Below are 26193 nucleotides of genomic sequence, written 5' to 3'. Positions count from 1 at the left end.
TTAGAAACTGCCAAATTGTTTTCCAAAGTGGTGTTCAATTTTACATTCCCATCAGCAGTGTATGAAAGTTTCAGGTCCTCCACATTCTTACTAGCATTTGGTATGGACAGTCTTTTTATTTTTTATTTATTTATGTATTTTAATTTTTTAAAATATTTATTTATTTGGTTGCGCTGGGTCTTAGTTGCGGCAGGCAGGCTTCTTAGTTGTGGCTCACGGGCTCCTTAGTTGAGGCTCGCCAGCTCCTTAGTTGTGGCACGTGGGTTCCTTAGTTGAGGCACGTGGGTTCCTTAGTTGAGGCAGGCAGGCTCCTTAGTTGCGGCATTCATGTGGGATCTAGTTCCCTAACCAGGGATCAAACCCAGGCCCCCTGCATTGGGAGCATGGAGCCTTAACCACTGTGCCACCAGGGAAGTCCCCTGGGCAGTGTTTTTTGTTGTTGTTGTTTTTGTTTTTGTTTTTGTTTTTGTTTTAAATTTATTTGTTTGGGCTTCCCTGGTGGCGCAGTGGTTGAGAACCTGCCTGCCAATGCAGGGGACACGGGTTCGAGCCCTGGTCTGGGAAGATCCCACATGCCGCGGAGCGAATGGGCCCGTGAGCCACAATTGCTGAGCCTGCGCGTCTGGAGCCTGTGCTCCACAACAAGAGAGGCCGCGATAGTGAGAGGCCCGCGCACCGCGATGAAGAGTGGCCCCCACTTGCCGCAACCAGAGAAAGCCCTCGCACAGACACAAAGACCCAACACAGCCAATTTTATTTATTTATTTATGGCTGTGTTGGGTCTTCGTTTCTGTGCGAGGGCTTTCTCTAGTTGTGGCAAGCGGGGGCCACTCTTCATCGCGGTGCGCAGGCCTCTCACTGTCGCGGCCTCTCTTGTTGCGGAGCACAGGCTCCAGACGCGCAGGCTCAGTAATCGTGGCTTACGGGCCCAGTTGCTCCGCGGCATGTGGGATCTTCCCAGACCAGGGCTCGAACCCATGTCCCCTGCATTGGCAGGCAGATTCTCAACCACTGCGCCACCAGGGAAGCCCCCAGTGTTTTTAATTTTAGCTATTTTAGTGACTATGTAGCAGTATTTCATTGTGGTTTCAATTTGCATTTCCCTAATAACTAATGATGTTGAGCATCCATGGTGCTTCTTTGCTGTCTGTATATTTTCTTTGGTGAAGTATCAGATCAGATCTTTTCCCCATATTTTAAATTGGATTGTTTATTTTCTTATTGCTTAATTTTAGAGTTTTTTAATATATTTTGGATATAAGTCGTTTATCAGATATATGCTTTGGAAAGATTTTCTTCCAGTCTGTGGCTTATCTTTTCATTCTCTTAACAGTGTCTTTTTTTTTTTCTTTTTTTTAAAATTGAAGCATAGTTGATTTATGGTGTTTCAGGTGTACAGCAAAGTGATTCAGTTACACACACGTGCACACACACACATATATATACTTTTTCAGATTCTTTTCCATTATAGGTTATTTCAAGACATTGAATATAATTCCCTGTGCTATACAATAGGTCCTTGTTGTTTATCTATTTTATATATAGTAGTGGGTATCTGTTAATCCCAAATTCCCAATTTATCCCTCCCCCACTTTCCCCTTTGATAACCATAAGTTTGTTTTCTAAGTCTGTGAGTCTATTTCTGTTTTGTGAATGAGTTCATTTGTATCACTTTTTTAGATTCCACATATAAGTGATATCACATGATATTTGTCTTTCTCTGTCTGACTTACTTCACGTAGTATGATAATCTCTAGGTCCATCCGTGTTGCTACAAATGGCATTATTTCATTCTTTTTTATGGCTGAGTAATATTCCATTGTGTGTGTGTGTGTGTGTGTGTGTGTGTGTATCACATCGTCTTTATCCATTCATCGATCGATGGACATTTAAGTTGTTTCCATGTCTTGCCTATTGTAAATAGTGCTACTGTGAACATTGGGCGGCATGTATCTTTTCAAATTAGTGTTTTCATCTTTTCCGGATATACACCCAGGAATGGGATCACTGGATCATATGGTAACTCTATTTTTAGTTTTTAAAGCAGCCTACATACTATTTTCCATAGTGGCTGCACCAATTTACATTCCCACCAACAGTGTAGGAGGGTTCCCTTTGCTCCACACCCTCTCCAGCATTTATTATTTGTAGATTTTTTTAAAAATATTTATTTATTTGGTTGTGCTGGGTCTTAGTTGCAGCAGGTGGGCTCCTTAGTTGCAGCTCACCAGCTCCTTAGTTGCAGCTTGCAGGCTCCTTAGTTGCGGCACTTGGGCTTTTTAGTTGCAGCAGGTGGCTCCTTAGTTGTGGCATATGAACTCTTAGTTGCGGCATGCAAATGGGATCTAGTTCCCTGAGCAGAGATCAAACCCAGGCCCCCTGCATTGGGAGTGTGGAATCTTAACCACGGTGCCACCAGGGAAGTCCCTATTTGTAGACTTTTTGATGATGGCCATTCTGACTGTTGTGAGGTGGTAACAACATATTCTGAAGAGCAAAAGATTTTAATTTTGGTGTGAAGGCCCATTTGTTAATTTTTTAAAAAAATTTTTTGGACTCTGCTTTTGGTTTTCTATCCAAGAAATCTAATTCAAGATCACAAAGATTTTCTGCTACAAGTTTTATAATTTTAGGCTTTACATTTAGGTCTGTGATCCATTTTGAGTTAATTTTTGTATAATGTGTGTGGTATAGATCCAGGTTCATTTTTTAGCATTTGGATATCTAGTTGTTCCAGTACCATTTGTTGAAAAGCTATCTTTTCTCTACTGCATTGCTTCTGAGCCTTTGTCAAAAATCAGTTGAATGTATATGTGTGGGTTTATTTTTGGATTTTCCACTCTGTTCCATTGATCTCTTTGTCTGTCTTTACACTAATACCATACTGTTTTGATTATTGACACTTTTTAATAATTTTTGAGATAAGGTAGTTTTAGCCCTCCAACTTTGTTCTTCTTTTTCATAGTTATTTTGGCTATTCAAATTTCTTTGCATTTCCATATGAACTTTAGAATTGGCTGTTTATTTCTACAAAAAAGCATGCTGGGATTTTGACTAGGGTTGTTTTAAACATATAGTTCAGTATGGGAGCACTGGCATCATAACAACATTGAGCCCTCTGACCCATAAGCCAGCTGTATTATTCCATTTATTTTTGTCTTTGGTTTTGCTCAGCAATATTTGTATAGTTTTCAGTGTACAGGTCTTTCACATTTCTTTTTAGATTTATTCTTAATTTTTTTATGCTCTCATAAGTGGTATTTTCTTTTTCAGGTTTAATTAATTCACTTTATTATTCTTGTGTGAAAACACGAGCCTTGTGCAACACAAGATGGTCAATGAATTGCTGATAGGGAGCCTTGGTGAGCAGAGTCCCCTTTGAGAGGTCAGGTGTAAGATAGCTGTAGGTCTTAGAGGTGGCATCGAAGGTGGCCTTGGTAAAGTTGCCCAAGGAGGCAGTGCAGCCGCTGACCAAGGTGTTAACAGTTTTCAGTATCTGCTGTCAGCAGCAGCTTTGTGGCCACGAAGGCCAAGACAGTAGCAGTGGATCTGGGTGCAAGGATGAAGCATACCAGCAGAGAGCTGCAGTATCCTGTCACCTTCAAGGAACTGTATGGGGTTTGCCAATCTTGTGTTCGCAGGAGTCCCATTACCCATGACAGCGGAGAGGTTGGCCAGGAGGATGGCCCTGTGGATGGCAGTGGTTACCTCCTTGGAGCACTTAACACCTAGACCCATGTGACTATTACAGTCCCTCATGGCAACAAATTCCTCGAACCTGGACTGCTGGCCAGCACCATTCTGCTTTCACTGCTTTCAAAGGCATAAGGGACTCCCCTAGGTAAAAGTAACCTCAGATCGAGAGGAAGAAGAGATAAATCTCCTTCAGGGACTTAATCTTCATATCCTTGACCTACGCAAACACTGATAAATTGCTGATTGCAAGAGAGAAAAAGGTTTTTGAAAGTATTTATGTAGAGTTTTTTTCAGTTGTTGATTGTTGACTGCCAGTGACTACCCTCTTCAGCCTTCCAGCAGTCTGTCTCAAGCTGCAGGTCGCTGGTGTGATTTTCAGTAAACTGTCCCCTTTGGTATAACTCTGACAGGTACTGGAGGCACAGAGAAGGCATCAGAAGGAGAAATCTGGCATCATACCTACCTCGCCAACACCCTACACTTATAACAAGGTAGGAGAGGAGATACTAATCTTTACCCCTTGGGTGTAGCCCCTCTTCTCCTATGAGGTGTTTGTGGCCCTCTGGGAAGGTGGCAAATTCCATTCTTATCCCTTAATATTGCTGCCGAAGAGGCTGAAAGCAGCCACATATGCAGAAGAGTGGAATTCAAGTATTTGTCTGATGAAATAAGATTCATACTAGTTTAGGTTTTGCAGCAGGAACCAAAGGCTATGATCACCTGGAGGTTATTTATTTGGCTAGCTGTACAGTCCACTGATAACATTTAAAAGATATGTTTGTCTTGCTTTTTTGAGGTGGAGGCCATTTCAGAGAATATTATTTGTCCATTTATGGTGCCATTCTTTCTAACCCCATAAAATACCCAACTTAGAACAGTGTCTAGTACACACAGCAAGTGCTCCCAAGTGTTACCTGGTACTTCACAGTTCTTAATCAGTAGCCTACACATCAAGCTTCTCTGTTCTAAAGTATAAGAGGTTTATAGGACCTTGAAACAGGTCCTAGAGGTCCTGGAGTCACTGAGTAGATCAGAAAAAAATGATGCTGCTTGGGGACTCCAGGTGATATAGATGGTAGAGAGGGAGCTGAGGATGGTAGAAAGGCAGGCCAGCTCTTCCTGGTCCCACACCTTTAGAGGGCCCCACATATTCCTAATGCATGTGTGTGCACACATGCAGGCATACATATCGAAGAACACACAGGCTTCTGTGGCACTCAGGACCCTCCACTTGCACTGGCACTGGCACAGCATGACCAGAACTCTAAACAACTACTTTCATGATTAACACTGTTCAGTCCCCAAGTAAGAACTGCTCCACACCATCTTGATCTACTTGCAAAACTGTAGGCAGCTGTGCCCTTATATAGTGAAGGTTGGAAGTGAGGGCTGTGCTGATTATAGTCAGTCAGAAACTGCTTCCTGCTTCCCAATGCAGGCAGGAATTGAGTGGTAGAAGCACTTAGCTAACAGAGATATTAATTTACTTGATACGGTCTTCTCATCATGAATACAATGGATTCTTGTGTGATATATTATTTCCCAGTACTATTTTTTTCTCCTCTTCCTGTTCCATGTTGTGAATCTAGTGGTGTTTGTGAATTAGCACGGCATTCATAAAATTTACACTCCACAGATGAGTAATATAGTGAAATAAGTTCATATTACTTTTGAATGTGTATATATGTTGGTCTAGTTATCATCTTTATATTGGCAACTAAGTGAACACTGACTGCTACATTTGCAAATAATTTTTTAAATAAAAATAATGTAAAAAGATGTAGTTAAATTTTCAAAAGTTAAATAAATACATCAACCTTAATTAAAAAGAAAAAGAAAAAGAGGCAGTAGGCCAGGTGACTTGCTGTGACTCCACCACCATTCAGCTGTATGATGTTGGTTGGTACACTTAGTTTCACTCTTGACAGATGACCTTAGAGATGACAAGATCTCTGTAGTATCAGTTTCCTCATGTGAACTATTTTTTAAGATTTCTTTTCACCTCTATAATTTTATAAGTATGTTCTACAGCATGGGTCATGTCATCTATAAATGTCTACTAGTATGATGCCAAGACATGGCTGAGAGTACCTGAGACACCTCATTTTCCAGGCTTCACTCAGAGCAGCGCACAGCTGTGGTGTGAGGAGCGTGTGGCCACAGTGGCAGGCTCCCTGGGCTGCCTTTCTCAGGTGGACACTGCTTTTGTCCTGCAATTCAGGAGGGGCTTGGGTTGAAGCCTCTGAGGACCCAGTTTCCGAGGCAGGTAGAGCTACATTTAATTAAAATAGGAGTCCTTTATTAATAAGCACGCTGTGACTACAGGCCATGAAATCACCTTACTATCTACAGACATGGTAGTTAGTGGCAGTTTTGTTTCATTCAGAATATCTTCCCCAAGAATGGTCTTGCAAATGGGCACAGTGAGTCCTTCATGGCCAAAGGATTGCTTTTAGCCTCCTGTTTTTCCCTGCAGTGCCTATCCCTAATCTTTGTCAGACTGCTTTGGGCCTTTATAAAATGACTTGTGCTGTTTAATAGAGTCAGCCCACCTGTGTCCTAGCTGCTTTGTTCCTGCACCCTCAACCCTGCCCAGGTGGACAGAGTAAATGTTTCACAACCAGCTGGCTTATATCTATCACTTTTCTGGCTGGGGACAAAGTATCCTACATCTGTACCCAATAATCAGATAGCAGCTTGGGCCTAAGCAGTGAGAATAAAAATGACTATTTTACCCCAGACTGGCCTTGTATATATGGTGTGCACATGTGTAGTGTTGGTAGCACTTAATTCTCTTAAGACTTCCTGAAGCTTTTACAGTCTCTGTGAAGTGATTCTCGGAGATATCAGCCTGTGTATATCAGGGGCTGTTTCTGGGTCAGTCCTAGGGACTTTATTTTAGAGCTGTGCCTCTGCTGTGAGTGACCATGTTCTTTTTGCTTTCAGAGCTGTGACTTGTGGTCCCTAGGGGTGATTATCTACGTGATGTTGTGCGGATACCCTCCTTTTTACTCCAGACACCACAGCCGGACTATCCCAAAGGATATGCGGAGAAAGATCATGACAGGCAGTTTTGAGTTCCCAGAGGAAGAGTGGAGCCAGATCTCAGAGATGGCCAAAGATGTTGTGAGGAAGTGAGTCCCCAGGCCACTGCGGGGGGAGGCCAGGGAGGCCTTAAAAGTGGTGGAACACAAAGGAATGTTGGGTAAAGGAAAGTCATTTGTTTCCCAGGCATGCTCCTTCTCATTTCAGCATTACAGAAAATTTTCCCTGGAGCCTGAGATGAGAGTTCTCAGTGTCCACACCTTGGTGAAATTGGAGCTTTGCTCCCTCCTGTTGCACTCCTAGAATTTGTCCTTAGGGTTGAATCCAGGTCCCTTGGTAGCCATTGTATCTGTGAGCATTAATTTAGGACCTTAAATGGTAACCCCCCTGGTGTACACTTCCTGCACGGAGGCCGGTCATTTGGGACAGACATGATTCCAGGAACTGAACTGGGGTGCTAAAATGACCATGATGCTTTGGGCTTTTCATTCCTTAGCTGCTGTGGGAGTGTGTGATTGGTTGTGCAGGGCCTGGACCCCACCTCCTGCCCTTCCTACTGCTAGTTGGTTGCTGTGGTGTATATTAAGATGGAAAGGTTTAGAAGAATTAGGGTTAGTGAATGGATGATGGAGACTTGACATTCAGAGTCCTTTGGAGAAATTAGATAGAGCACTAAGAAAGAAGTCAGACCTAAATATGAGGTGTCTTTGCTTTTTCTACCCACCTGTGTCAGAGGCTTAGCTGCCTGGGACTTGGACGTTGTTCTGGTATTCCTATTCCTATTGCTTGTTCTTCACTGAGTAATTTCTCCTCTTTTGGTTTCAGTTTCTTCATCTGTAATGCGATAAAGATAAGCATTAAAGGGGCAGTACCTGGGAACTGTCTCCTGATAGTACAGCTGTTTCTCTATGGAGATTACTCTCTTTCAGAAGTGAGCTTGTTCTGTTGGTTAGGTGTTTATGTATTCAAAAAGGGACTAGTTTCTAAAATATACAAGTGAAAGTTAGGAGGGTGGAGGCAATGTTTAAATCATCGTTTGTCTTCCTATGCTCTTTCCCTGCTGTATTCTCAGTTACTTAACCAAAATATCAGTATCCTCTAATTGGTTCTTTGCAGTTCTGTAGAATATATTTCCTGTCCCTAGAGCAACATTGATTATCTTCTTTCAGCATTGAGATTCTTTTCTAAATAATCCTTTCTTTAGAATCTGAAGCTGTTTGTTCACAATGATCCAGAAGGTTACAGAGAACATGAAAGAGCAAGTAGGCGTGTTGTCCTGACTGATGTTTGGAATGGGAGGCTATGTATTTGGAAGAAGGTGCTGTAAAAGGCCCAGGGAATATGCTGGGGTGAGCTAGGAATTGCATCAGGATAAATGTACAAGATGTAAAGAACTATGGTCAAAAAGCCGATGGTACAGAACAATACATTAGGCTTAGAAGGAAATGCCATCCCCTTCTCAGAGATTAGATTTTTAGCTTTTGAATGTCTTTGGAATAAAGGATTCATGTCCTGCCAAATGGTGACATCTAAGAGTTTTATCACAAGTAGCAACCTGGATTTTCAGAACTGTATGACCCCTCGACTAATTTTACAGTCACTGTTAGCCAAAAGAGCATTTTGAGTCCCTTTTGGAAATTATAGCCCACTGTCCTAGAAACATTAGTCTGGGGATTCAGTGTCTCAGGAACTGTAAGCCATATGTAAGATTACTTTACTGAACCTAGAACTCAGTCTGAGGTATCACTGGACTAAGCCTTTTCCTACCATTCTTATCTCAATTTATTTAGTATATAAAGAACTGCCTAAGGACAGAGTGCCCTCACAACTAACGGTTAGGGACGAGAGCCCCACCTCTGTCCTGCAAATAGAAAGCCTAGGCTCGTAAGAGTCGGTGGAAAGTCAGAAGCTGGAGCTGGTTAGAGCCAGACCCAGGAACTTCCCGGCCTCTGGAAGCAACTGCATGGCAGCCCTGTTGGCCTTTTCTCCACAGGCTCTTGAAGGTCAAACCAGAGGAAAGACTTACCATCGAGGGAGTGTTGGATCACCCCTGGCTCAACTCAACTGAGGCCCTGGATAATGTGCTACCCTCTGCTCAACTGATGATGGATAAGGTTTTGAATGATGCTTATTTTGTTGGCCGAAAAGGCTGTGTTGGGAAGGAATGCTGAGGCTTGACTCAATGAGGGGTTAAAGGCAAAACAATGCAGAGCACACAGTCTTTCCCAGAGAAACATCTCTGGTCTTCCAAAGATCAGGATTGGAAATATAGAGATTCTTTCCATAAAAGACCAGATCAAGGCCTGGTAAATACACTAAGGGAACACTCAAAGGACTATCCTCCATATTTGTGCTATGGGGTTGGGGGCACAGAGCAGTATCAGACACTGTTCTTTTGCCCAAGGAGTTTAAACAAGACTAGTTGGAAAGACCAATAAACACAAAACAAAGAGGGAACATTTTCAGACATCAGAGCTTTTGCATGCTAAATTTTCTGTGAATGCTATGGAAATTCAGAAAAAGAGAACATCTTTGAAGGGCTGTAATTAGGGAAGGGTTCCCAAAGAGAAGGCAAAAACCATCACAATTATTAACTATTGTGTGGCATTTTTTAACCCCTTTACATATTTAACCCCTTTTCATGTAATGAAGCCTGACTTCATTGATGGGAAGTTGGTAAAATGGGTGTGGCAGGCCTGGCTTTGAAAGTAGACAGAGGGGTTTAAGTCTTAGTAGGACATAATTGAGAGGCTATTGTAGATTTTTGAGAAGAGATTTGCCACAGGGAAGGTATTTAGGGATGGTTAGTCAGACTTGCAGACTTGCCAACCTAATACCTCTACAATAATCTAGAAGCTGAGAAGCTGCTCTAGGAGCAGAAAAGTAGAGATGAATGAATAGGCTCAATATTTTTGAAGACAAATTTCTACAATTTTTGGTGACTGACTAGATATAAGGGGACAGTGGGTGGCATATCTGGTGACACCATTGACGGAGGGAAATCAGGAATGAGGCTGGTTTTGGGTGAAGGGAAGTCTCTTAGGTTTTAGATATTGTTTAAGGTGGTAGATGGATGTGTGGTGTGGAATCAGAGTGTGGCTGAGAGGGAAAGGCAGTGACACAGACTTGAGTGTTACTGACTTAGAAGGGATGGAGTTGAAATGTAAGCGAATAGGAAAAAAGAATGCTAAGACCTCCCTTAGTTTAGCTGGAGTATGAGAGAGAAAGGAGAGCTAGAAGGAACAGAGTTTTCTGCTATCTCTGATTTGTGTGCAGTTGTCTTCCTGGTTTAAATGTGCCCAGTAGTCCAGAAATGGTTTGTTTGGTCAGTGCAAAATACAAAAGGATTACTTATACCCTCTGGTTGTTAGCAATTGAGTGTTACAGTGTGGCTTTCCTCAAGATCTTGAAATGAAGAAATAAGATTGCCTTCTGGAGTTACTTCAAGATTAGTGTATAATGAAGCCAAGTATGGATATGCATAATCTTAATGAGGAAGAGTAGCTCCTGGGCCTATAAGATGGAACTGCAATGTGACAGTGTATTCCCATTTTTAAAGAAATGATGTGGTCAGGATGCAGGCTGGTCAACTTTGGAAGTATAGAAAAAATGTCCACATATGCAGAAGCTGAATAGTGTCCATCTAAGCTGTGCCTAAGAGATGGAGCCTGAGCTCACAACCTTGAGGTGTTCCCATCTTTTTGGTTGGGCTATCACGGATAAGAAGGAAATAGATTCAAGGGTCTGGGGGCGTGTAGCCAGGGCCAGTTAGTATAGTTCTCTTAAATGAGTTCAAACTCTTCCTGATCTAATGGCATGCTTACCAAGGAACTATTTTTGTAAATTGTCAAATTTTGTTGTTGAAATTCAAACAACACAGAGGTATATAAAATAAAAAGGAAAAGTTCCCTTTCGTTACCCTGCCTCAGTCTCACCCCTCAGAGGTGAGGTGACCTATGGCTTGATGTATTCTTCCTGATCTTCTTCTGGGGAGACATACACACACTCACAGAGTTTGTCTTTTTTTTTTTAAATCCAAAAGTGGGATCGTCTCATTCTTACAAAGCCTTTTCTGATTATTTGCCTTCCCTTATTGGTCTGCCCATAGTGAGAGAACGCAGTGGTCATAAAGACAGACTTGAAGCGTGCTAGACCTTATGACAGTTATTTCTCATTGTAAATTAATTGACTGGCTTATAGATCAGTTTGTGAGGGTCTACTATGCTCACCAGGTGAAATGCTTGGGGTTCTGAGCCATCAGGGCTAACGTGACTGTCTACACCATGGGGGCAGTGAGTAAATGCCAGTCAGGGAGGCTTCTCAGGCAGCAGCCTGCTAGCTTTTCCCCTGATGTACATGTGTGACTCTCTTTACACTTGCCCTTGCCAGTGACTGTGAGCATGAGCCTTGTTAGTATTTCTTACTTGCATTTCTGTCCGCCCACAGGAAAGAAGGGCTAGCTGTTGGCCTGGTATTCCCTGGGCCCTGCTGACCCATGGGGAAGAGTCCTCTACCTTATCAAAATTTGTATACTGCCAGCATAAGAATGAAATTGCTTTCTTAGTTCTTTGAGATTCTCCTTCCCACTGTCTTAGATTGGCTTTTTAGGTGCCCAGAAATGAATGTGAAAAACTGATGACAGTGTTTGCATTCAGGCGGTGGTTGCAGGCATCCAACAGGCCCATGCGGAACAGTTGGCCAACATGCGAATCCAGGACCTGAAAGTCAGCCTCAAACCCCTGCACTCTGTGAACAACCCCATTCTAAGGAAGAGGAAATTACTCGGGTAACTGAGCTTATTTCTTGAATTCTCCCTCATGGCTGGTGTGGTTGAGTACAGGGTTCTGAAAGGTCAGCCAGGGGTCTGCCCTTTTTTGTCTCTTAAGAGGGTGGAAAGGGTATGTTCTTTAAATAGCATCAGAAGTTGGAGATACTCCAACTATAGTATAGTAGATAATTAACTATAGTTAATTATTTATCTGAAAAATCTGTTCCTTATGTTTAGCGTTAACATCGGTTAAGAGTTGGGTTTTGGGGTCTCACCTTGTTATTACCTCTCTCCCAAACTTCTAAAGCACCAAGCCAAAGGATGGTGTTTATATCCACGACCGTGAGAATGGAGCCGAGGATTCAAATGTTGCCTTGGAAAAGCTCCGAGATGTGATTGCTCAGTGTATTCTCCCCCAGGCTGGTAAAGGTCACACCATTTATGAATGCTCTGTGCGTGTCTGTGTGTGTGCACATGCACATGACTAAAGGAGTGGTTTAATTTGAAGTTGTCTGTTTCATCTTTGTGTTATAAGAAAATAAGTACATTATATAGTCTGTGCCCACTGAAAAGAATGGACGGTGGGAACTCAGAAATGTGAGGCTCTGCCCCACCTTTGGTTTCCTGTAAAATTTCTAGTTTTGGTTTAATTGCCAGTGTCAGACACAGCACGTAATTTTGTATTTTCTTAGTTTGTTAATGAGATTACAGGATAGAGGATGGAAAATGGAAAATGTGAACAGGGTCAGGATTAGGTTGGGAAGGTCAGGAAGGTTGGGAAACACCATATCCAGAGCCCTTAGAGTACAAGGCTGTCATTAACTTGTGAATATAAAGAGACGATCTCCCAAGTTCAGAAGTGGCCCTGGCTGCTACTTGTATCATGGGCAGGGTGGGACTTAAACAGAAGTCCTTTTGAGTGAGAGCTCTCTTTCAGTATGTTCTCTTTCCACCTAATGGGGTATGATGGGCTTTTCTCAGCAGATGAATGAGATGCTTCAAGTAGTAGGCCAGGAAACTGTTGAGTTGACCAGTCTTCCTAGATTCCTTGGGTTTTAAGGGAACTCACTAGTGTGCCTCAGGTAGCCTTCCAAAGTCAGAAATGAGCTTAGGAGAAAGAAGGTAGCCCACTCAGCCTTATTCTCCCTCCCTCTCATGGTCTCTTAAGTTAACCAGGTGCTTTTGCTCAGCAATAGTCTGACATCCTGTGGGATGCCTATTTCCCATCATCCCAGCTAAGACTCTGGGGGCATCAGGGAATTTGTGTGAGGTGGTCAGAGCAGGAAGAGTTGAGAAACCAGAAGTGGTCTACATCAGTGGTCCCCAACCTTTTTCGCACCAGGGACTGGTTTCGTGGAAGACAGTTTTTCCATGGACTGGGGGCGGGGGTGGGGGGGGGGATGGTTTCAGGATGATTCAAGTGCATTACATTTATTGTGCACTTTATTTCTATTATTATTACATTGTAATATATAATGAAATAATTATACAACTCACCATAATGCTGACAGGAGGCAGAGCTCAGGTGGTAATGTGAGCGATGGGGAGTGGCTGTAACTACAGATGAAGCTTCCCTCGCTTGCACACCACTCACCTCCTGCTGTGCGGCCCGGTGGTTGGGACCCGTGGTCTACATGTAATGTAAGGACTAGAAGTAATGATAGTCTGGTAAAGCTTGCACCTTTAATCATCACTTCTCAATAAGTTGGACATCATGTCCTTCCATCTCTGGCACTAAATTCCCATGATGCTGCAGGAAAATGCAACTTCTTCTTCATCTTTATCAATAGGAGAGAATGAAGATGAAAAGCTGAATGAAGTAGTTCAGGAAGCTTGGAAGTATAACCGGGAATGCAAACTCCTAAGAGATACTCTGCAAAGCTTCAGCTGGAATGGTAGGAGCCTTAATTATGCCTTTCCCCAGGAATGCAGAGAAGTAATTGTGTTTAGAATATGTAGGATCTCTGGGGGCTGAGCTGGGACTGTTTTCAAGTAAAGTAGGGCTGGCGAGTGAGTGGAATACTGTGGGACAGGGGGTTAGCCCTACAGTAACTGCCCAGGCGTACCTGGACATCTGGCCCTTTCGCTTGTTTTCCAGAGTTCAGATGAATTATGTGTTGCAGATTCATTGCTGCAGAGCCCCCGTCACATACCACTTGGGCAAAAAAAGTCAGATCTCAGAACTTCCAGATACCTGAGCTGTTCACTGGGTCATTAAGGAGCAGTATACTCTGAAGGGGAGAAAGAGGGCAAAGTACCACAGAGTCTGCCCTGCTGATCTGCTTAGCTTAGAGAAGACCTGTTTCACTGAAGAGTAGAGAGTGCCAAATCTGCCGCTTATTGAATTTTTTTCCCCACAGGCAAACAAGGTACAGGTGTGTTTTTTGAGCTGCTTTTGTATTGTCTTTCTACTTTAGCAGACTAAACTAGACTTAAGGTCTAGGATGCTCAGGGAAGGGAGCAAACTCATTGCCTAGCTTGATTCTTGGACATGAGAAATCCAAAGTGCTATCCTGGCTATTCCCATACTTGGAGGAGATTAGCTTCCCTAGGATTTTTTTTTTTTTTTTTAAGATTTTGAAATATCAATACAGAAAAGTGATCACATTTGAGGTATGCACGTCCGATGAATTTTCACAAAGTGAACACTCCCGTGTAACAAGCACCTAGAACATGTAGTGGAGCATGTGCCCTCTTTTAACTGCTACCTCCCTCCTCACAAGGGTATTATGATCCCAGTTTCTAGCAGTATATATTAGTTTTGCCTGGTTTTATATTTTATGTAAATGGAGTCAGAGAAGTCTATGTTCTTTTGTGTCTGGCTTCTTTTAGTCAAGATTATATTTGTGAGATTCAACCATATTGTTGTGTGTAGCAGCAATTCATTCTCATATATATATATGTAAATATATATATATTCTCTCTATATATAGTATATTTTTCTCCATATATATATACACATATATATTTTTTGTATTTATATTTATCCATTCTACTGTTGAATGGACATATGGGTTGTTTCCAGGTTTTGGTAATTAAGGAAAGCACTGCTATAAACACTGTTGTGTACATCTTTTATGAATATTTTAATGAACCCATTTCTCTTATGTATCTAGGATTGGAGTTGCTGGTTCATGGGGATATTCATCTGTTTGGCTTCAGTAGGTACTGCCACCAGTTTTCCAAAGTGGTTGTACCAATTTACACTTCCACTAGCAGTGTTTGAGGGTTCTAGTTATTCTGTATCCACACCAACACTTGCTATTGTCTTTTTCATTTTAGTCATTCTGATTAATAAGTACTACTGGTATTGCGTGTCATTTTACTTTGCCTTTCCCTGATGACTATGAGCTTAAGCACGTTTTAATGTTTATTGGCCATTTAGATTTTGTTAGGTGCCTATTCTTTTGCCCATTTTTCTATTGAGTTATATCTTATAGATGTGTAGGAGTTCTTTATATAGTCTGGATATGAGTTCTGTTGTAGACATACATATTACAAAGAACTTCTCCCTCTTTGTGGTTTCTTGCTGTGCTGTTGTACTGAACATTGGATTTTTACGGCCAGGTTAATAAGCTGCTCAGTTCTACTTGAAAAATGGGGGATTTGAACTGCTTTTGATCAGTGTTGGTGATGGTTCCTCCATGGTGAGGGTGAATTTGACACTGGTGAGATGTACCTTATTGGGTCCCTGTCAAGAATCTTATCACCTCCCAAACGGTTTGGAGACTGACCTTTTTCTTTTTTGGGTTTCAGGTCGTGGATTCACAGATAAAGTAGATCGACTAAAACTGGCAGAAATTGTGAAGCAAGTGATAGAAGAGCAAACCACATCCCACGAATCCCAATAATGACAGCTTCAGACTTTGTTTTTTAACAAGTTGAAAATTTATTCATTAATGTATAAAGTAATTTGTATGTAAATTAATAAATCATAATTTCATTTCCACATTGCTTAAAGATGCTGTATAAATTTAGATACAGGATTTACTAATAGTATAGTTCATTTGTTTTTAAGAAAAGCTCAGTTCCTAATATATTATTACTTTAGGATTGTTTAGTCATATGTGGTAAAGCTGACAGATGGTATTGTCAAGCAAGATTGTTTTATTTGTAATAAAGTATACAAAAACCATTTCCCAGTGGTAGGCAAAGGACCAACTATACTGACCTTTCTGCTTAGTAAACAGTTGAATCAAGTACTGTGGAATCTGGTTTCAATTGCCCTGTGTATTTACTTTCTGCACTATCAATCAGTGGATTAGCTCTGGTGCCAAGAAATTTTTGTGGATCCATGTTGCAGACCGCCTGTTACAGGGTGCCACCTCCCATGATGGAAGAGGCAGGGAGTTGAGCCCTCATTTCTCTTATCCCTAATTCCCTAGAGAAGAGTGGTAACATTTCTTTTTTGTCATATTTTTTTAAAAGGTATTGGTGCATTTCTTAAATCTAATGGGATTCTCTATTGAGTTTATTCTTTTCATGTTTAACCAGAGCTTCAGCCCTCCCACCTCCTTTGAGATCCTACTTTGTCCTCTCCCTTTCCTGCAGCCCTCACCAGCTCCACGGCTTCTTATCTCCTTTCCCTGTTCTTCTGGCCCCTTTTATGGGATGATTTTTCTGAGAAAGTTACATATCATCATAAAAACTGGACTATTTGGTTAGCATCTAAAGATGGTCCAAGTTTCTTCTCTTAAAGCTACCCTTTTTCTCTAACGTTTCTGCCTGGGTTTCATGGTGGCATCCCCTGGGCTGCATGTATTTTATTTAGCACCCTTCATTTTCAGGAAGCATGGTTCTGGCCCAGAGATCAGATACTTGAATAGAAAACAAGGCTGGGTACTTTTCTACTTTGCTGTTGTACATATGGGCTTCCATAACAAACCATTTTTATTTATTTTTTTAGCAGTTCTTGATTGGTGGTTCTGTGTTGGTAAATGGGAGCGCTAATAGGCCAACTCCAATTCACAGAGGAGAAGAAAAGGGTCAGTAGGCTCAGTTATTCAGTTTCATCCCATCAAATTCTCTTCAATCAAAATCAACCCCACAGAGCTCACTTATTTTCTAACTCCTCCACTTTGCTGAGTATGTCTTCAGGGTGACATGTGGTTAGTATGTCCCATATGTATGTGAATGACTGTAGGAATATATGATAAAAACATTAAGTATCTCTTAGAAATTACCTTACACATTGGTTCCCTTTTACTTTGGAGAGTTTTAAATTCAAGGCATTTTTTGAGGTAAGGCTCACTAATTTTCAGTGACTGATAACTGCTACAAATGGATACCCTGTAAGGAGAATTCAATACTTTTAAACATGGCAAAATCTAACAGGCAGCAGAGAAAAACAAAATGTTTTCTTATTTACTGACCAGAAAACTTAGCTGAGAGTTGAATTAAGGGTTGAATTATTGTTTTTCAGTGAAATGCAGTCTTACAAATCAAAATCACTTCTTACAATCAGGAAAAACTCTGCACTTGTTTCTGGAACAACTGAATACCTGTTATTTTTCTTATCTCAGGGCAGAGGTTCAGTGTTAGCTTGGGAGAGGAAGGCAGTAATTAACTTTGTTACTCTTCTTTTTCTTCAGAGGAATCTTCTAGCATGCCCAGTCTACCATTAACTTCTCAAATTTGTTTTCTGGGTGTCTTATAGAGGCTCAAGATGATTTCCTTCACTGTGTGGTGAATTTTAGGCAAGATCTAAAAGGGTATCCAAAAGATTCTTCCTTTTACTCTGAGCAGCAGTTGCCCATGTTTCTTTAGTCTGAATTAAACTGGCCGCGAAAATGAGTGCTGTGTCCAGACAGGTCCATGCTGAAAGTTTGTGAATACCCTGGAGGATGCTCTAGCTGGTGTAACTCAGAAGTGGGCCCTATCCTACAGAGAGCTCCTTGACAAAACAACAGCTTCCAAAAGACAGCACTGTTTGGTCTTTAAAGTAGAGTTTTGTTTATGGAATTTGTTTGTAGGCCAGTAGCAAATTCTGCTTTAACTTTACCAGTCAGGTTTACTAATAAAACATTCGCATGTACTGGAAGTGAAACAAAATCATCCTTGTCTCTTTTGGCCTGTCTGTCTAATGCAGAAAGTTCACACTGTAAGAACAGTTCTCATAGGCAGGAGGTTACAGTCTTCAGTTTTCCTACATGATTTGCTAACCCTTTGCTTACTATAAAACCATTACTTATCACTCAAATACCTTTAGACTTTACCATAGTTATTAATCTGCTTGATGTGAAACAACTTTTGTATTTTTCTGGCTAATGTATTGTATAAGCTATAGGAGAACACCTGTCAGAAATTTATTGTCTGAAACGGATAGGAGGAACTGCTTTTTAAAAAGAGTTTTGTTTTTGTATTCATTTGAGATAGAACAAGTTGAAGGAATTATTGAAGTAGAAGTCAAATGATTTAAATCAGATCTTGTGTGTGAATGCTTGCGTGCGTGTGTATTTATTGAAGAAAATGTGTCTCAATTTGAGAACTGGAAAATTGGATATTTGATTTTAATTATATTTTTATTTATTTAAAAAAGTAGAAGTGGTCTTTCATTATTGATTTTTTTGTCCCACAGAATGACTTAAATTTTCCCTGCCTGTTTGGTTAAGACACAGGGGAACATCTTAAATCTGTGATAATTTCCAAGTTACATAATTTTAAGAGGCTTTCCTCTTATACAGAACACAAGGAGAAAAGAAATCCAGCTGGAAATCATTTCACCATTTTTGCTGTAAATTTTTTAATGTGTTTGTGATATGATGGTATTAATTTTCTTGCTAGATGCAGATGATTAATTTTTTCATCTGTATTAGGAATTAAATATTAATTGGGGATAATGAGTTGATCTACTCTCATGCTTATATCTGAGATCTTGTAGTATTATTCCATTCTTTTTTTAATTATATAGGGCATTTCTCCATTTTTGTTTGGTACTTATAGCCATAACCCTTATTTTGAAGGTTTTATATTATAGATATTTGACTTAATATAAAATTATTTTTATGCAAGATAAAAGATGTAGAGTCTTACTTTAGTTATCTTAGGATGCAAAGGAGAATAACTGGGCAAGGAATGTGGTTAAATAGGGCTTTTTTCCTTTTAAATTTATACTGCTAAATACACCAGGAGATCAACATCAAAATCAAATCCAAGGACTTCCATAGGCATTATAGTTCAATTTTAGTTACAAAAGCAAAGAAGTCTTTAAAAAGTTCTTCTACAGTCCATTTTTATTTTCTTGATGAAATGGTAACTAGATACCTGGTTAATCAGAGTTTAGTTTTATTCCAGACTTTGTTTTTATGTTGGGAGGAATTGAACTTTGATCTTGGTCACTTGTAAGTCTCCATAGTGAAACTGAACTCCTTTCATTTAACACTTAGTATGTTTGTGCATTAGGAAAACTTATTAGAGGAAAATTATGTTTATATGCAGACACAAAGTGTCTAAAATCATCTGTTATGAACAAAAATTAATGAGGGAGAATTTGTGCATCCACATACAAGTTTTCTTGAATTAAAGGAGAAAAACCAGACCCTGACAAAGGAGGGCTGGACTGAAAAACAGTACCCTCAATACTACAGAAATGAGGAAAATAGGTAATGGGCAACAGAGAACTTTGTCCTGCTCTGAGATCCCCGAAGAATCCCCATCCCCTCCCCCCTGACCTCCTGCCAGAATGTTGGGTTTCAAAGAATGTGCAGATTAACGGATATCAGGAGTAGTGTGGCCCTGGGCTGAGGATAAGGATAATTTACCTAACAGTCCTGGCTGAATCATTACAGGCCTTCTACTTGGTATATCTCTCTGTAAGTGTAAAGGGAACTTAGCCAAGGAGCATTAAAACCATTGCTGTTGGAAGGAAGTCATATAGTAAGGAAACCACTGAAGGCCAAGAGAGAAAAGCAAGAACAGAAACACAGCCCCAAGGTCTGTAAGACTCACAGTTGGGCAGTACCCAACCATAAGGGAGCCAGCATAGATCTGAAGTGAATACCTGTGACGGAGGGTCTGCGTGTCAGGGAAAGCTGCTGCTGCTGGACATAGGCCCTGCATCACCAACTGATTTACTAGGGCCATGTCAGTGGCAGCGTCTGTGACACACTCTGCCTCTATACTGCCTTCTCTACGGAAAAACCAAGTGGCCTTGAAGGAGGGTAAGATAAAGTTTCAGACTTGGGCTCAGCAGAAGAGGGACTTGAGGCTGGGGCCAGTGCCAGGATCTTCATGTTTCAGTTTGAGGATTGTGTTGCTGTTGGTGATTTCTCTGCCAAGCTTGTACTGTGACCTGGGGTCAGTATATTACTCTTCCTATGAAACAGTCACCCCCAAGTTTCTGACAGTGGAAGGAAGGGAAGACCAAGTGGAAAAGCTCTCCTATGTGCTATTTATGCAGGGCCAGAAGCAGCTGATTCACCTGAAGGTGAAGAGAGACTATTTTGTGAATAACTTTCCAGTCTTCAGCTACCACAATGGCACCCTGGGGCAAGAAATGCCTTTCATCTCACATGACTGTCATTATGAAGGCTACATAGAAGGAGTCCCAGGTTCTTTTGTTTCTGTCAACACCTGTTCAGGCCTCAGGGGCGTCCTGATTAAGGAGGAAAAATCCTATGGCATTGAGCCCATTCACTCCTCAAAACGGTTTGAACATGTGTTGTACACCATGGCCCATGAAGCTCCAGTCTCCTGTAGTGTCACTTCCAATGACAGCCAAGTGGCATTCACCAGCCGGCAACAAGAGAGCAGCAAGCCTCGCAGTCGGCAGGTGCCATCCTACTTGTGGTCACACACCAAGTACGTGGAGATGTTTGTCGTGGTCGACAACCAGCGGTTCCAAATGTGGGGCAGTGACGTCAATGAGACAGTCCAGAGAGTAATGGACATCATTGCTCTGGCCAACAGCTTCACTAGGGGAATAAACACAGAGGTGGTGCTGGCTGGAATGGAGATTTGGACCGAGGGGGACCTCACAGAGGTGCCAGTGGACCTGCAAGTTGCACTCAGGAATTTCAATAGCTGGAGACGAGAGAGGCTCTTCCGTCGTGTGAAGCATGATGTTGCCCACATGATCATTGGACACCATCCTAAAGAGGATACGGGGCAGGCATTTCTCAGTGGTGCCTGTTCAAGTGATTTTGCAGCAGCCGTCGAATCCTTCCACCATGAGGATGTCCTCCTGTTTGCGGCGCTCATGGACCATGAGCTCGGGCACAACTTGGGTATTCCGCATGACCATTCGGCCTGCGTTTGTAAAGATAAACCCTTTGGCCTCATGCGTGAAAATATCACTAAAGAAAGTGGCTTCAGCAACTGCAGCTCTGACTTCTTCTACCAGTTCCTCTGGGAACACAAAGGGGCCTGCCTATTTAACAAGCCTGGGCCCAAAGGCCGCTTACGGAGGGACTCTCGCTGTGGAAATGGTGTTGTAGAAGAGGATGAGCAGTGTGACTGTGGTTCTGACTGTGACAATCACCCATGCTGTGACCAAACATGTAGGCTGAAGGAGAATGCCGAGTGTAGCGATGGACTCTGCTGTGTTAAATGCCAACTGAAATATAAGGGATTCATGTGCCGTCCTGCTTTGGGGGAGTGTGACCTCCCAGAGTATTGTGATGGTTCCTCTGGAGAATGCCCCATAGACAGCTATAAGATAGATGGTACAATGTGTGATAGAATTCACTATTGCGCTGGAGGTCACTGTAAGAACCCTGATAATCAATGCATGGATATATATGGGTTCTCTGCAAGGTCTGCCCCAGAAAACTGTTACATTTCAATGAACAGAAAAGGGGACCGGTTTGGAAACTGTGGTATTACCAACTCACCTAGGTTAAGATATTTGAAGTGTGTAGATGATAATATATTTTGTGGGAAACTTATATGTACAAATGTTAGACAGGTACCACAAATCAAACCAAATCATACACTGATCCAGGTCGCTCATGAAGGTGACTGGTGCTGGAGCATGGACGCCTATAACACCACTGATATCCCTGATGATGGAGATGTGCACACTGGCACTCTTTGTGCTCCAAACAAAGTCTGTGTAAATTACTCTTGTACTGATTATGCTGTGCTCAAGTATGACTGCAAACCAGCAGAAATGTGTAATGGGAAAGGAGTCTGCAACAATTTTAGGCACTGCCATTGTGAGGCTGGCTATGCTCCCCCTGACTGCAGAGGTCCAGGAGATGGTGGTAGTGTAGACAGTGGTCCACCTGGCAAACCAATTGAAATTCAAAGTGGAGGTGTAGGTGGCGGTTCTTTTCATCGTAGCATTGAGTTTAGAAATGTTGGCAAGCTAATTTTCATACTCCCTTCATTTCTTTTAATATTGTTGTTAGTTTTAATATTTTGCATTACCCTCAGGGCTGTAATTGAGTCAGTAGAGACCCTAGGGCGTACCTCGGAGGACAGTTCAGAGGAAACCACTAGTGAGGGATTCTTAACGGAGTTTCTACCAGTGGGGCTACGGGAGAAGGAGTCAGAAGAGAAGGACCAAGAAGAGGAGGGCCCCCCACCGGAGGAGGCCCCCTCGCTGCCGCTGGAGGCTCCCCCCCCGCCGGAGGCCCCACCACCAGGAGAGCCAGCACCATAAGAGGTAGCAGGTGAAGGAAAAGGATAACCAAAGGCAGAAGTGTATTGGTGGAAGAATCCAAAAATATCGAATATCTCAAGCACTGAGTGGGAAAGAGGGGCTCAGAGAAGCAAAGGTGAAGTGAGAATTGATGGCTCCTGTAGCTCTGACCAGGATATACAGTCTACAGAAACATACTAACATGGGAACAGAGATGCCCCTGCTTTCAGTATTCATTTTAGTAATTTGGTTATATATTCATATATGAACTCATATAAAATATTCTATATTTTTGCTTTTTTCCCATTTCATGAAATAATTTTATTTAAGCTCTTCTCATGAATCATACCTATCAATATCATCTTTCATTTGGGCCAATTTCTGATCTGAAATTACTTTTCAGGGCCTACCATCTTCCATATACATTGTTTGATACACAGTATTATCTCTACCTATGACTATCACAGGGTCATTAATCCCACTCATAACACATTATCTTAAAAATGTTATCTGTTCAGTAATCTAATTTGCCCCAAAAGTTGCTATTCACGAATAAAAGGTAATTTAAAATAAATAAAAAGCTATTTTAAGATGAAGCATCACTTCAGACTCCATACAGCCTAGTCCTTGAGGCTTCTTTATTTTGGGGCTCTCTTGGAAGGGGCTACATCTGATCCAGGGAGGTCCGATCACCCTGGGTCTGGGTGCATGGGGGAAGGGGAGCAACCTAAGCAAGAGACAACCTGTCTAGTGCGGAGTTCAATTGGAAGTATTAATTGTTCCTTTTCTGTTTTTCTACTTCACTTATTATATTTATTTCTCATTTCCTTTTTAAGTTAACATATTGTTGACTGACAGTCCAAAGGAACAGGGCTTTGGAGGGTAGCCAATTGTCTGTAAAGAGAGCACAAAGCACATACAATATAACATTATGCATTCTGTGCAAGACACTGTGCTACTTTACATTTGTTGTCTTAATTTAATCCTCCCATCCACCCTATGAGACCTCCATCTTGTACATGAAGAAACAGAGACCAAAGACTTTTGCTCTAGAGCTGGTAAGGGGTGGAACCTGCATACCGCCTCAGGTATGACTGAATCTACATTCGCCGCTGCCTCGTGAGCCTTTTCCTTTAGTAAAAAAAAGTGAGCAGGAAGACAACTGACATGTCCTTAACTGCCCAGAACGTGGCTTCTTCCTCAGTGACTCTAATGAAACAGAAGCCTTACAAATGGATGTTGATCTCTATCATGAACCTACCACACTGTGTAGTCATGATCGATGAAAGAGTCTTTTCCCCGATTACATCCTGACATCATGGACTGGCAGGTTTGTATCCTATTCAGCTCTGAGAGCCCAGATCACTGTAGGTGCTCAGTAAATGTTGACCAAGTGAATGACTTAACCAGGGCTAACCTTTAAATAGGAGGGTAACTTGTATGGATGCCCCTGCTAGTCCCTAGGCATGGCACCACCGAAACCTTGCTCAGGTGCAGTGTTGCTACAGGTTGAGTGTTCTGAGTCTTGGGGAAATTCCTGAGCATCAGTCCCTGACGGTACATTTGCTGAATCCCTCTTCTAACTGCCCAATCCTATGTGAGCAGAAAAGAGCAAACAAAAGGAGGACAAGACCTAGCCTCTGCTTTCAAGAAGCTTATGTTAATTACTTTTGGTGGAACAAAACTGAACTTCAGAGCAAAATCCAAAATCAAGCCTTCAGTTATGTAAGTTTCCAGGCCACGAGATTTGCTGGTAATCAAATCTCAGGACATTGTATGCCAGAAGGTCAAGATTCATGGTGAAAGCACACTATTAGTTGGTAGTCACCTGAGAGCTTTGAGAACGAGAGTGAAACTGGGTAAATGAAGGCCTCCAAGGGTAAACCTGTCATTAGAGACTTCTGAAAAAGATGTGGAGGATTTCTGCTGAGAAGCACTTCAGTGGAAAACAGAACGGCAATCTTCCTAAGTGTACATGCTAATGATGACTATAATAAAAGCTAGTAAGCATCAGTCTTTTTTAAAAAACCTGAAGAAATAGAAGGGAATCATGATTTAGGTATGGGGTAAATATGCTTAGCTAACTCAAAGGTGTTCTTTAAAAACCAAAAGTCAGGTAGATAATTGGGAATCAATCAGTAAAACCTATTTAGGATTTCATAATATTTGACAACAAAGTTTACAAAAATTTAGCAAATATGTAAGTTGTATAGACTATTTAAAATGTTTAGTTGCTGTCTTTATGACTGACCCTCAAGTTTACAAGACCAGGTTAAAGGCAGGAAACAAAGGTTAGGACAGCTATTTGAATGAACTTCCTCTGAAAGAGTGATCAAAAAATGAACATATTTATAAATCGTCAGGTGAATCTTAAAATGTGTGGAAACCCCAGAGCCTGGGGATTGAAGGCTGAAGCTCTTTAGGATAGACTAGAGCAGGGAAGTGACCAGGTTTTTTTTTTTAATCAGTCATCAATTTTATACACATCACTGTATACATGTCAATCCCAATCGCCCAATTCAGCACACCACCATCCCCACCCCACCGCGGTTTTCCCCCCTTGGTGTCTATACGTTTGTTCTCTACATTTGTGTCTCAACTTCTGCCCTGCAAACCGGTTCATCTGTACCAGTTTTCTAGGTTCCACATACATGTGTTAATATACGATATTCGTTTTTCTCTTTCTGACTTACTTCACTCTGTATGACAGTCTCTAGGTCCATCCACATCTCTACAAATGACCCAATTTCGTTCCTTTTTATGGCTGAGTAATATCCCATTGTACATATGTACCACATCTTCTTTATCCATTTGTCTGTCGATGGGCATTTAGGTTGCTTCCATGTCCTGGCTATTGTAAATAGTGCTACAATGAACATTGGGGTGCATGTGTCTTTCTGAATTATGGTTTTCTCTGGGTATATGCCCAGTAGTGGGATTGCTGGGTCATATGGTAGTTCTATTTTTAGTTTTTTAAGGAACCTCCATACTGTTCTCCATAGTGGCTGTATCAATTTACATGCCCACCAACAGTGCAAGAGGGTTCCCTTTTCTCTTCCACACCCTCTCCAGCTTTTGTTGTTTGTAGATTTTCTGATGATGCCCATTCTAACTGGTGTGAGGTGATATCTCATTGTAGTTTTGATTTGCATTTCTCTAATAATTAGTGATGTTGAGCAGCTTTTCACGTGCTTCTTGGCCATCTGTATGTCTTCTTTGGAGAAATGTCTGTTTAGGTCTTCTGCCCATTTTTGGACTGGGTTGTTCTTTTGATACTGAGCTGTTTATATATTTTGGAGATTAATCCTTTGTCCGTTGATTCATTTGCAAATATTTTCTCCCATTCTGAGGGTTGTCTTTTTGTCTTCTTTGTAGTTTCCTTTGCTGTGCAAAAGCTTTTAAGTTTCATTAGGTCCCATTTGTTTATTTTTGTTTTTATTTCCATTACTGTAGGAGGTGGATCAAAAAAGATCTTGCTGTGACTTATGTCAAACAGTGTTCTTCCTATGTTTTCCTCTAAGAGTTTATAGTGTCCGGTCTTACATTTAGGTCTCTAATCCATTTTGAGTTCATTTTTGTGTATGGTGTTAGGGAGTGTTCTAATTTCATTCTTTTACATGTAGCTGTCCAGTTTTCCTAGCACCATTTATTGAAGAGACTGTCTTTTCTCCATTGTATATCCTTGCCTCCTTTGTATATCCTTGCCTCCTTTGTCATAGATTAGTTGACCATAGGTGCGTGGGTTTATCTCTGGGCTTTCTATCCTGTTCCATTGATCTATATTTCTGTTTTTGTGCCAGTACCATATTGTCTTGGTTACTGTAGCTTTGTAGTATAGTCTGAAGTCAGGGAGTCTGATTCCTCCAACTCCGTTTTTTTCCCTCAAGACTGCTTTGGCTATTCGGGGTCTTTTGTGTCTTCATACAAATTTTAAGATGATTTGTTCTAGTTCCGTAAAAAATGCCATTGGTAATTTGATAGGGATTGCATTGAATCTGTAGATTGCTTTGGGTAGTACAGTCATTTTCACAATATTGATTCTTCCAATCCAAGAACATGGTAGATCTCTCCATCTGTTGGTATCATCTTTCATTTCTTTCAT

At 41.4% G+C, this 26193-nt stretch overlaps 2 protein-coding genes and 1 pseudogene across 8 annotated transcripts in view; 2 read left to right on the top strand and 1 right to left on the bottom strand.

Moving 5' to 3' along the window:
- MAPKAPK5 (MAPK activated protein kinase 5) overlaps positions 1-17946 on the top strand; it is a 46403-nt gene extending 28457 nt beyond the window's left edge. Inside the window, exons 8-15 of one of the 7 annotated variants that reach the window (XM_036823825.1) lie at positions 4107-4187; positions 6643-6830; positions 8735-8855; positions 11397-11527; positions 11817-11932; positions 13300-13404; positions 14626-14670; positions 15266-17946. In XM_036823825.1, coding sequence (XP_036679720.1) covers positions 4107-4187; positions 6643-6830; positions 8735-8855; positions 11397-11527; positions 11817-11932; positions 13300-13404; positions 14626-14670; positions 15266-15360 — 882 coding nt within the window. In that variant the 3' untranslated portion in view covers positions 15361-17946. Of the gene's footprint in view, positions 1-4106; positions 4188-6642; positions 6831-8734; positions 8856-11396; positions 11528-11816; positions 11939-13299; positions 13405-14625; positions 14675-15265 lie in introns of all 7 variants that reach the window. The other 6 variants (XM_036823824.1, XM_036823829.1, XM_036823828.1 and 3 more) reach the window with 6 other exon arrangements.
- On the bottom strand, positions 2993-4096 carry LOC118880263 (annotated as a pseudogene).
- A 1639-nt stretch (positions 17947-19585) lies between the features above and the next one.
- Positions 19586-22112, top strand: LOC118880048 (disintegrin and metalloproteinase domain-containing protein 1a-like). Its single transcript, XM_036823412.1, has one exon. It carries the CDS (start codon positions 19590-19592, stop codon positions 22110-22112), a length of 2523 nt encoding a protein of 840 aa, XP_036679307.1. The 5' UTR covers positions 19586-19589.
- The last annotated feature ends 4081 nt before the right edge of the window (positions 22113-26193 follow it).

Source organism: Balaenoptera musculus, chromosome 14, assembly GCF_009873245.2.
Source record: "Balaenoptera musculus isolate JJ_BM4_2016_0621 chromosome 14, mBalMus1.pri.v3, whole genome shotgun sequence".
Lineage (NCBI taxonomy): Eukaryota > Metazoa > Chordata > Mammalia > Artiodactyla > Balaenopteridae > Balaenoptera > Balaenoptera musculus.
This window is presented reverse-complemented; position numbering and strand designations above follow the sequence as displayed.